Here is an 11,859-nt window from a genome sequence, read left to right on the forward strand (position 1 = left end):
TTTTTTAACAAAATTTCGAACTTTGCGGCCAAATATCTCGGAAACGGCTAAAGATTTTTGAATTATGTAAAAAGCATGTGATTCTCATGTTGATTCTACACATTCCCTGAAAGTTTTAGATGACTAGGCTACATCTCCCGCTAGACTGGATTAAAGGCTAAATTTTCACTTTTTTTACAGATATTTTACGACTTTTCGGCCAAATATCTCTGGAACCAATTAGGATTTTTAAATTCTGAAAAAAGCATGTGATTCTCATGTTGATTCTACACATTCCCTGAAAGTNCGCCGTGTTTGTAACACTGTTCAGTGCATTAATTTATTGATGTGTAGTAATGTAGTGTTCAAACTGAAAATAAAAATTGAAAAATACTAAGTCTAATGAATGAAAATAAAATAATCTAACTTAGGTACAAAAGGATGTAAGTCTATGAGAACAAAAGTAGAAGTAGAAAACAGCAAATGTATAAATGAATGATTGAAGTACTAATATAATGTAAAGGAAAATCTAACTTAACTTAACTTAGGTGCCACAAATAGAGACAGAGAAAAGAAACAAAAAACTCCAGCTGGCCTGAGGTAGAATGCTGTAAGCAGGCAGCAGAACACAGGGTGTGTCAAGACACACCAACTGTGTGAAAATGAAAATGAAAATTGTGCTTGTATATGTGAGTAACTAAAGAGACTATTGATTGATTTCATTTGATTTGAGTTGACATCATGTCAGAGGAGGTCTTCACTCCTTGAAGTCTCTGTTGAAGTGAGGTCTGAGTGATGATGTGGCATTTATAGGCAGATCAAAAAGTCTAATTTACAGACCAAAATAAATTATGAGAAAAATTGAAATAAATTATAACAAAAGGAAATGCATATCAAATTGACATAAAATTAATGAATAAAATACTGACCAAATGCTTATCAAACACAGAAAAATGCAGAATAACCAAAATGGTGGGAAAAGTGAAATAAAATGCAGACCAAACAAAAACAAACAAAATGGCTGCACACTGAAAAAGGTGAGAGTGTTTGATTGACCAAAAATGGATTGAAACTAAGGTTTATGCCTTAACACTCCCCCAACAGAATGTATTAGAAAATTTTAATTTTTTGAGTTATCCAATTGTTTCATCAAATCTATTTCATCCACACCACGTATCAAAACCAACGAGCGAACTGATCGATGGGTCTCACGTTTGACTTTCTCGGTTGAATTTTGATACTGCACAATAACATCCCGAATCTTTCCATCACGTCCTTTATTGATGCTCTTAACGATTCCAAATTGATAGTTTGCGGATAGGCTCGACTCCTGCTTGGTGAAAAGAACGATGTCTCCTGGCTTGATGTCATTGTCGTTTTTGAACCACTTTGGCTGATCCATTAATGCTGGTACGTGTGAAGTGAGCCAACATTCAAACCACGAGTCAAAGATCTTTTTGTTGGTTCGTAGAATCTTGTCGGTGTCATTTGTGACTGTTAAGGGCTCTGAGGGTGAGCGGTCGTTGTTGCGGCCGAGGAGTAGGCGGTTCGGGGTGATCAAATCTGACATCTCGAACTCCTTGAAGTTGCCAACGGCCAATGGCAGATTGTTGATTGAGTTCGAGATTGTTGATGCCAGTGTCTCCCAATGAAGAATGGACAAACGTTGATTTCCAGCAGTTTTATCGATCGACTTCTTGATCTCCTGAATCTTTCTTTCTACACGACCGTTGACATTATGTCCACCAACAGGACATGTCTCAAAATCGATATTCATTTTTGAATGAAGGTGCTGTTGTAGGTCAACGAAGTTAAGTTGCATTGTTTCACAACCCTTTACGAGCTGATTTCCTTCATCAACGAGAAGCTTTTTCGGGTAACCAACCTCACAGGCTAGTCGTGTAAATGCTTGGAGAAATGACGTTGTGTTGTAGCTGTCCATGACTTTGATTTTGACAGCTGTGGTTGTAGCGCAGCAGAAAACGAGTAGCCAGATCTTCACAGTGGTGCGCTTGTGATGTTCTGAATAGGACTGAAATGGTCCAGCAAGATCAGTCTGGGCGACAAAGAAGGCAGGGGCAATCTTTAGGTTGTCTTCTGAGAGTGGTCCCATTATGACTTGGAATTTCCTTTTTAATAGATAACGACATCGAGGACAAGAGGAGCGAACTTGTTTTACGAGTGATCTTCCTTCAAGTATGTAGCAGGTTTGAAGCACATAGCGCCAAGTGGTTTCGATGCCAGAATGGATTGCTGTAGGATGATTCCAGTGAACTTCTTGTACAATTGAATATGCCAAAGGTGAATTTTTGTCGATAATTGGCACACAGAAGGTTAACGCAGTTAGGTCCTTCATGATGGCGGTAGCTTTTCCAATAGCGGTGATCTGATCGGTTGGGAGGATTCTTCCAGTATAAAAAAGGATTCCATCCTTTTCTTCAGATATTTTGTTGTACTTCGTTTGTTGGTGAATTGTTTGACTTCAGAGGTTGCCTTTTTGAAGTAGTAGGATTTGGCTCGTTCAATATCCGCATCATTTAGGAGTAGGTGTCTTTCCTTGGTAGAAGCTGAGGGATTTGGTTTGTGAAATTTTTTGAAGCTATTGATGAATTTAAGTACGTAAGCCATCACTCTGATTACATGGTTGAAATTTCTCCAATTGGGGTCGATCAAATAATTTGAGTATTTGTAGTGATTTGAAACGGCTTCTGGAATCATTGACTTGGTTGAGGATATGTAGCATTCGATACCTTCCTTGTGTACTTCTTCTCTTGACTCTTTCTTAAGATGTTGTTTCTCTTGCGCTGTCAGTGAGATGTCAGTAGTAGTCATGGTTGGGAAGTCCGAAGGGTTGCTTCTCATCCATTCATATCCGTTGATCCACTTTGAATGTTGGTCGACATCTTGGATGGCTGTGCATCTTCTAGTGCCCAAGTCTGCAATCATGTCCTCTGATCTGACATATTTCCATTGGGATGTGTCTGTAAATCTGTGGACTTCAGATACTCTGTTTCTTGTCCATTGCTTTAAATTCAGGTGAAGGTTACAAATCCAATAGAGACTGATCTGAGAATCTGTAAATTTGATGCTCGACTTGTGTTTATCCTTCAGGGCTTGTTTGATTGTATGACCAGAGTGTGCATTGATCATCGCTGCATATAGCTCTGCACGTGGTTGAGTGTATTCATCTGAAATGAGTTTGGATCTACCAAAGATGAATTGACAGGAGAATGATCCATCCTTCTTCTTGAATCGAACATATATAGCGACACAAATGAGGCTTTTGCTTGCATCCCCAAAGTCAAGCGTCTGAATGTCCAAACTTGCAGCATCTTCTGGTACAACGGCTCTTTGATACTTGATTTGTTTGATTTCATTCATCATATCGAAATGGTCAAGCCAAATGGTCCGGATGTTATCGGGAAGAGCATCATCCCAATCCAATTTCCGAGTGACAAGGTCGTGAAGATCTAGTTTCATGGTGGCAACAATCGGTGTGATTAAACCAGTGATGTCGTAGAGTTCAGCTACCTTGGCCACGCATTGTCGTCGAGTTAGGTTCTCAGGTACCGTAGATACAAGTGTTGGTTTGCGACCTCGTGATTTTTTGGCGAAGTTGAGTTCTTGCACATCGAGAGAGATTTGATCTTTGAGTGGAAACCACTTGAGTCCAGCCACTCCAACCGATTGACCATCAGCAGATAGAGACTCTTGAGGAGGTCTTGATGAAAATGTGAAGCCTTTGAGGCCAAAGCCACCGTGATTGACAGCAACTTCTAGATCGTCTGCTATTGATTGGACTTCTGTCATGCCTGATGAACCTGACAAACAATCGTCCACGTACACATCATCGGAAACAATCTTGTGGACGGTAGGATATCGGTCCTTGAGGATTCGGGCTGTCTCTCGCAATCCTCTCTCCGCTTGGTTGCCGCTTGACTTGATTCCATAAATGAGTGTTTTTATGACCTTCTCTTCTGGGGGCTGTGAAGGGTCCAGTGAGTCTTGCCAGAGATATCGTTGGAGTCCCCAGTGACATTGGTCCAATTTGATGGAGTTATACATTTTTTGTACATCAGTGTGGAATACCACAGAGTGGCACCTCCACCGCACAAATATATCAACCAATCGATTCATACTGTTGCGTCCTTTTGCCAAGATGTCATTCAGAGAGAATCCTGTGTCGGTGGGCATTGAGGCGTCGAATACCACTCTGCATGGCGTTGACACCGAACTCTCCTTCCAAACGGCACGCCGTGGTATGAAATTCTGGTAAGGTGATTCTTTGAGGATTTGTTGAGATTCTGTTGATAGATTTTTGACGTAATCTACATATCCAAGCTTCTGAAGTTTTTGTTCCGAATGGAGGATGTCTTCTCTATCTTTGGTGTTCTTTGCGAGGCGATGAACTTGTTGGTTGTAGACCTTCAGTGCGATATGTCGATTTGGTTGCAAACGGTGTGTTGGGTCAGCCATCAGTGGGAGGGTGGCAATACACGGGTTTCGAATTAAATCTGGCGCGAGAGAAAAAATCAAGTAAATAAAAGGAGTGATAAGGGGAAATGCCTTATAAAAGGTTGATAGATTTCCTTTCTTCTCTTTTGAAAGCCAGGTGTTCATTCAAAAGATGTTTTTACGCGCGCAGCGCGTCTCCTTTGGTATAATGTGCGCGCGGTCGACTAAGTTCCTGTATATCGCTCAACCACTTTCAAAATTCAAGGTTCGTGTATGACTACATGACATCAATTTTCGTATCAATTTTTAAATCCTCAGATCACTCCGATCGCAAGTGAAGGATCCTCAGTGCTTTATATTTTAAATGATGAGATTGCTCAAAAATGCTCATCCGTTACCATTAGTTACGTAAAGATGACTGGTTGACCAATGACCGAAGCAATTTCTGTTGAAATTTGTGGAATTTTCTCCTCCTAGCTACTAGGACCATATTCTATGTTATAATTGAATATAGAATTTTGAGTATCAATGCAAAGAAGCTTGTATTCAAGTCAAATTTCTTCATACCCCATCAACAGTAGACAGCACCAAACAAACAGATAGACAGGGCAGCACCAATCAACAGTACAAAGGGAAGTATAATATATTCATCTACAACATTGCCCCTTGATTTTCCAACTTGAGGGTTGTTGGCCTTAACTTACCTAGGCTAGCGCTAGCAACACCCAAAAGACCAGTATACTGTACAACTAACAAATAAAAGCAAAAAAGGGATTTATACAAAATATATTTTGAATATTTACCTGTAGCTGTAACTGTATGTATCATCACTCTCAGTTATAAAACGCATACGTTGTATTTGAATTTATTAGCTAACAAAAAATTAATCAAAGTTTTTCAATATCCACCATCTTAAATATGAATTCTCGTGAACAACAGAGAAATTCACCATTTGCCCCTGAAAAGCATGGGACAAAATATTTGTCATTTGTTTCTTTATTAATTCAGTTCTCCAAGCCCTCTTTTCTCTTGGTGGTTTTCGTGAATACATTTTTAACAAGCTCGTAAAACGAAAATAAACTTGAAACTTGAAATTGAATATACATCACGCTCACAGCACAGGACATGACCAACGAAGAACGTTAACTTCTGAAAAAGTTAGCTAATCCCATTGAATATGGATGTAGACAATTGGAGATCACCGCACATACACCAAAATTTTATTGCAAACTATAAACTTTTCCTTCACATGCGTTTAAATGTGGAAAACTTTTGTCGTGAACTATTAACTTTTCCTTTGCATGCGTTTAAAATGGGGAAAACTTTTGTGGTGGACTATTAACTTTTCCTTCGCATGAGTTTCAAATGGGGAAAATTTTTGTCGTGAACTATGAACTTTTCCTTTGCATGCGTTTAAAATGTGGAAAACTTTTGTCGTAATTATTAACTTTTATTTTGCATTCGTTTTAAATGGGGAAAACTTTTGTCGTGAACTATGAACTTTCCTTCGCATGCGTTTAAAATGGGGAAAACTTTTGTCATGAATTTGGTGATTTCTTTCATCGGGCGTTTAAAACTTGGAAAACTTTTGTCGTGAATGACTTAGGCGTAGATCACAAATAAGTTGTGTTCCCGTTGTCCGACCGACTCACTTTCTATCTTAAAAATCCGACACTTTTCAGTCGGAAAGTGGGAAATCTATCGGATTTTTTACCAATAATTTTCAAAGCATTTTATACATTCATCGTTAGTCGCCGATTGGATCATCCAGTGTTAGTTCAAATAAGCTTTCCGTCCGTAATTTTTCAAAGATTTTTTGCGTTAAAAAGCGCTATGCGACTGTTTTTTGCAACCGTGATATGTAACAAAGATTATAATGCAGCTAGTGCGCTTGAAAATTCTTGCCGCGCGAACAAACCTATGTTCAGGGCGCATTTTTCCGATGATTCTAGTGCTGACCGACTGCCTAGGTTCAGAGCGCACTTTGCCGACGATTTTAGTGCCGACCAACTCACTTTTTGGGGCTGGAAATGACGCGAACACAACTTACCGTAGAGTCGTTTAATCTCGACATACGTCTTGCAATCTCGACATAGCTGTAGGCTGGTCTTCGAAATAAAAAATTAAACATAAACAAATACATACCAAAGTTATCAATCAATCACTAAAATGTACTCTCTCTCTATCACGTCACAGATTGTTAATATAATATGAGAAATGTGAAGTGTTATTACTTATACTTATATTTGAAAAGAAAACTTTAACGATGTAGTAATCGCTAAAAACTAATTAGCATGCTTTCAACGAAGATGTCTAAATCACAACAACACAGCATTTTGCACGCGAGGAATTTTTTAGTAGACATTTTTACCGTGAACCGAAAATAATAAAAAGAACCCGGTTTCCTTTTGAATTTAATGTGACCGCCATACTGGCCATCACGGCGTGCGGCCTGTTAGCGCCTAGAGCGTGTGTTTTTATATATAAGGAAGGGGAAACCAGGCTAAGCGCGCGAATTATTTTTATCACGTGACTTGAAGCGTAATAAAGTTGTAAAATTTTAATGATGGACACCAGAAAGTTACGAGGAAGTTTGCATGCGTTTCGTGTGTTGTGTAAAACTGCTTATAATTTGGCTTTCTTTTTAATTGAAAGGATTGCAATGTTTACTGAACTTCTAGTTTGATGGATGAACTTGTTCGATAAGAATGATACCAAGAATTTCATTCAAGGTTTGTTTTGATTATTTTACAGATCCGGTGTCGAGATTGCAAGACGTATGTCGAGATTAAACGACTCTACGGTATATGTGATTGACGCCTTATGACCTTTCCTTCGCATGAATCTAAAATGTGGTTTACTGTAATACTTTTGTCATGAATTTTCCTTTTTTGCATTTTTTTGGAAGAATGAAATCGTTTCCCTGGTTTGAAAGTTTTTTTCTTTTTGGCATTAGGTGAGACCAAATTAATTGTTCTGCAGGCCTGACCGACCCTATTTTTTCAAAATAGAAAAGTAATAGTATTGAATTTGCAACTGAAGAAGTTGAAAATTTTAAAATGTATTTGTAAATTCATCTCAAAACTTAAATGAATTCAAAATATCACAATGAAAATGACACAAATATCATTCATCAATAAAGAGGAAAAAGTCTGGTGCTTTAAAATGTGACAAATTTTTAGATCTTGACCTCTGATCCTAGATTTTCAGAGATTTAGTTTTATTATATACTGACTTGCTGACCAGGTATGACCCATATTCTTCAGAAGGCCTTCCTGTATTTGTGGTCCCTTATTTAAAAGAATTATATTTTGGAAATAGACCTTTTGCTATTTACGATTTCATATTAAATAATTAAAAACTCAACATTAAAACATTAATTCACTAATGTATAATTAGTTAAAGTGGATTTTAAATATTATCATAAGTCTGCTTGAGTTTTTTATTCATTCAGACATGACATTGCGGATATAGCAAAAGGTCTGTACTAAACTTTTCTTCCTTTTTTCAACATTTTTACACATGATAGTATTCCAAAAAATTCATCTCTCAGAAATTTTGATATTTTCCTTGGTTTATTGTAGAACTTTCTCCATTTTGTAAAGTAAAGGTGTAAGGTGAAGCATGACGCTACAGATCAAATCTGTGTTTTGACTGGACTCACCAACCTTTATGATTATAAGGGTACAGTCTGTTTATTGCGACAACTCTTTAAATTCAAGATCCTCTGAGAGTGTCTAGTGTTTTCATCTTACTTTAATATACGGCGTTTGATTGTTTGTCATTCAATTTTTTTGTTTGCAACTTGCAAATCGAGGAGGTTCTGGGTCGCTTCGCATTTTAAATTCGTGACATTTACGGCTTGTTTTTGTCACTCTCACATGTCTTTGCTATGCAAACAGAGTAGAGGAACGTACTTAAGCGTTCTGGAGCGCGCGTAACCCCTTTTTCTAAACATTGATTCTATTTTAAATTCAATAAAAGAAATATGATTAAACGATTGACTTTTTATTTTAATGTTTTTTGTTTTCATAATGACCCATAAAGTCTGTCAAAATGGAAAAATGAGCTAAAATTGCTTGATACACGGCCAATTTTCGTTCTGTTTACTTGATATTTTTCGTGCAAATTTACATGGGATCAAAGCTAAAGCTAAGCAAAAATTTAATTCGAAACCCGTGTATTGATTGGTGATTTTGTACATCGACTGTGACGGAATCATTTATGATCTGCTGCTCTGTTTCCTCCTTGATGCTCATGATTTCGTTTGGTTGGTTGCGACACGTCTCACATCCTCTACAATTAACACAGCGAAATGACCATTCGCTGCCAGCACGTTCCGCTTCATTGAATGTGATGAGCTTTTGAACATCAACATCATCGTCTTCGTCAAGTGTGTTGTTGCTAGTGACGTCACCGATGGTTGCAGAATATCCGAGCATGCGCACATCTGGGTTGACTTGATAGCCATTTCGAAAGAGAGCCAATTGATTGGAGATGAAGTGTGTGGAGAGGTGACTTGAGCCAACATTGTTGAAGACCTCATGAGGTCCTCCGATGACACCAGTGGAACCGTCTGCATTGATGAATTGAGATCGGTATATCGTCAGTCCAGATGGAAGTTGGAAGATGGGTTCTGGGAAGTATCGCTGATATCTGATGCCCACCATAAAATCAACGTCTCCTCCAATGGATTTAGGAACGGAAGGAAGAAATTGAAGTTTATTACCTTCTTTCAAGTATTGAGTCTTGATGTCCTCGTAGACCCTTCCTTGGAGTGGGTAGCTTGGAAAAGTCTCGGTTATGCGATCCATGCAAGGTCCAGTCATCATGGCATTAACTCCGTGGCTGAGAGGAATGGAGATGGTGTATACTCCGTGAGATGTAATATTGACTGATCCACCAACACCACCCATTGAGATGTCCCCAGAGAATTGCTTGATTGCGTTGGATCCAAGATGCCTGACTGCCTCGAAGCGACTGATAAAATCGCTGCAGCCAGAGTCGTAAAAGATGGTGTACGTTCGTTTGTTGATTTGGATGGACTGCAGCATGAAGATAGCACTGTTGGAGTCGTCTGTTGGAGTTGAATGGTTTGATTTGAATGAAGTGTGGAAGATCTTTATATCCTTGGAATACGTAGGGACTGGGAGTCTTCTGATGCATCGGCTCTTGTAATGTTCGAGCACGTCTTTGTTGGTCTGGTCAAACTTGTGATCGTCACATACCAGTACATGTTTCTTCGTGATTTCGGAGTTGTGAGCCGGATTCTTGCAGATAAAGTCTCGTTGACATTTTCCTTCGGCGTGTTTGCCTCTATCCATTTGTGCTCCGGGATAAAGGCATTGATAACAGAGTCCATTGTCTTGGAGGAACTTGAAACGTTGGCTGGTTGTCATGTCGACAAACTTCTTGCATGAGAAATACTGAATTAACTTTGTACCTCTCGGACCATTGGATTTGATATGATTGGTTGCGCCACAGATGAAGCATATTGGCTCTTGGTGTTGTTGGTGTTGGGGTTTTCCATCTGACGAGCCATAGTAAGTTGACGAACCAGACTTCCTCTTGTCTTTCTCCTTGTCATTGGTTGAGTTGGATGTCTTGGTATTCGACTGGATGACAGTGACTTGTTGCTGTACCTTGATTTCTTTCTCCAGAAATTCAATCATCTGTTTCCATTTGTATTTTCCCTCTCTTGGACTTTCGCAGGTCAATGTCAGCCATCTCATCATTCGACTTTGACCTAGTTTGTTCGACAGGTGGGTTAGGGCGTCACCATAGTATAACTCGTTCTCGATGTTGTGGTCGGATGCTAGATGCATTAAGTCCCGCATGACGTTGATGACCTTGCTTAACGATTCAGTGATTTTGATGGAGTCCTTGTGCTTCAAGTCAATGGAACTGAGTTTGGACAGCTTGTTGGAAAGGAGCAGACGTCTGTCACCAAACGCATCTTTGAGTCTTGTCCAGATATCTTGGATGTCGGTCACGTTCTTGACAAGCTCCAGGGCATGTTTTCCGAGATGATTGTTTTTCAGTAAGTCAGACTGGTACGATTTTGGAATGTCTGAGAACAGTTTATTGAATTCCGAGTTGAAGGTGTAAATGTCAATGTGCGAGTCATAGCCTGTGAACGTAGGCAATTTGATATTGAGCTGACTCTTTTTAAAGTTATCAAGTTTATCAAGTTCTCTGGTTTTGATTTCCTCTTGAAGACTGCTCTGATATGACAATCGAAGCTCTAACAACATGTCGTAATCCTTCTTCAGGCTGGCAAACTTGTCTGGTTTGATGTTGAGATCGAGGAGTTCCTTCATCTTTAGAGATAAACTGTTGAATTCTGTGCTGACGGACGATAGATCTTTCTTACGTTGCTTGAGGTCTTCATTGGTGCACTTTCCAGCAATGAACGTGATGGTGGTCTTCAAGTGCTTCATTGACTGAGTGAGATCGTCTATGGCAAACTCTGACTTGTGCTCTTGTGTGGCTTGAGATGTAGCAGAAATGGCGATGTTATATTTTGTGAGACATTTCACATATTCACTGACTTTTGATGTAATTAATGTCAATTGTTTACTATAACTTTGCTCATAAACACCATCTTGATCTTGAAGATGAAAACGAAGTTCTCTATATTTCTCTCTGAACTGGTTACGAAGTGTCTCAATTTTGGTAGCACGCGATTTGATGAGTTCTGGCGACTCTTTGATGTCATCTGGTGCATAGTCTTGGATGATGTCAAGTATCTGATCCTCAAGACCTGAGGCTGAGAACAAAATGATTTTGATTTCTGTCTCTGCCATTGAGCGAATTGAAGTGTCGGACGACGGATGAATTGAAGTGTCGGACGACGGACGAATTGAGGTGTCGGACGACGGACGAATTGAAGTGTCGGACGACGGATGAATTGAAGTGTAGGACGACGGACGAGTTGAGGTGTCGGACGACGGACGAATTGAGGTGTCGGACGACGGATGAATTGAAGTGTCGGACGACGGACGAATTGAAGTGTCGGACGACGGACGAATTGAGGTGTCGGACGACGGACGAATTGAAGTGTCGGACGACGGACGAATTGAGGTGTCGGACGACGGACGAATTGAGGTGTCGGACGACGGACGAATTGAAGTGTCGGACGACGGATGAATTGAAGTGTCGGACGACGGACGAGTTGAAGTGTCGGGCGACGGATGAGTTGAGGTGTCGGACAACGGACGAATTGAAGTGTCGGACGACGGACGAGTTGAAGTGTCGGACGACGGATGAGCAATAACCTTTTCTCCGGTTGATGCAAGGATGCGATAGTCAATACGATCTTTCTTCCTCGTGTTCATTGACCGCGCCCACAAACAGCAGTGATGTTGATTGAACGGTCCTGTTTGAATGTAGCGTCAGGATGAGATTGAATAAACAATAACGCCG

General features: G+C 39.7%; 2 protein-coding genes across 2 annotated transcripts; both read right to left on the bottom strand.

The window, feature by feature from the left end:
- Nucleotides 1-1,099: 1,099 nt before the first annotated feature.
- On the bottom strand, nt 1,100-2,092 carry LOC136823461 (uncharacterized). Its single transcript, XM_067079654.1, has one exon. The coding sequence runs from the start codon at nt 2,090-2,092 to the stop codon at nt 1,100-1,102; it is 993 nt and encodes a 330-aa protein (XP_066935755.1).
- A 239-nt stretch (nt 2,093-2,331) lies between these two features.
- LOC136823462 (uncharacterized) lies at nt 2,332-4,455 on the bottom strand. The gene has a single exon (XM_067079655.1). The coding sequence runs from the start codon at nt 4,453-4,455 to the stop codon at nt 2,332-2,334; it is 2,124 nt and encodes a 707-aa protein (XP_066935756.1).
- Between the last annotated feature and the right edge of the window lie 7,404 nt (nt 4,456-11,859).

The sequence above is a fragment of the Clytia hemisphaerica genome, unplaced genomic scaffold (assembly GCF_902728285.1).
Source record: "Clytia hemisphaerica strain Z4C2 unplaced genomic scaffold, Clytia hemisphaerica genome assembly, whole genome shotgun sequence".
Taxonomy (NCBI): Eukaryota; Metazoa; Cnidaria; class Hydrozoa; order Leptothecata; family Clytiidae; genus Clytia; species Clytia hemisphaerica.

Coding starts and splice junctions, on each gene's coding strand:
- LOC136823461 (XM_067079654.1), bottom strand. CDS start 2,092: ATGGGACCACTCTCAGAAGACAACCTAAAGATTGCCCCTGCCTTCTTT.
- LOC136823462 (XM_067079655.1), bottom strand. CDS start 4,455: ATGGCTGACCCAACACACCGTTTGCAACCAAATCGACATATCGCACTG.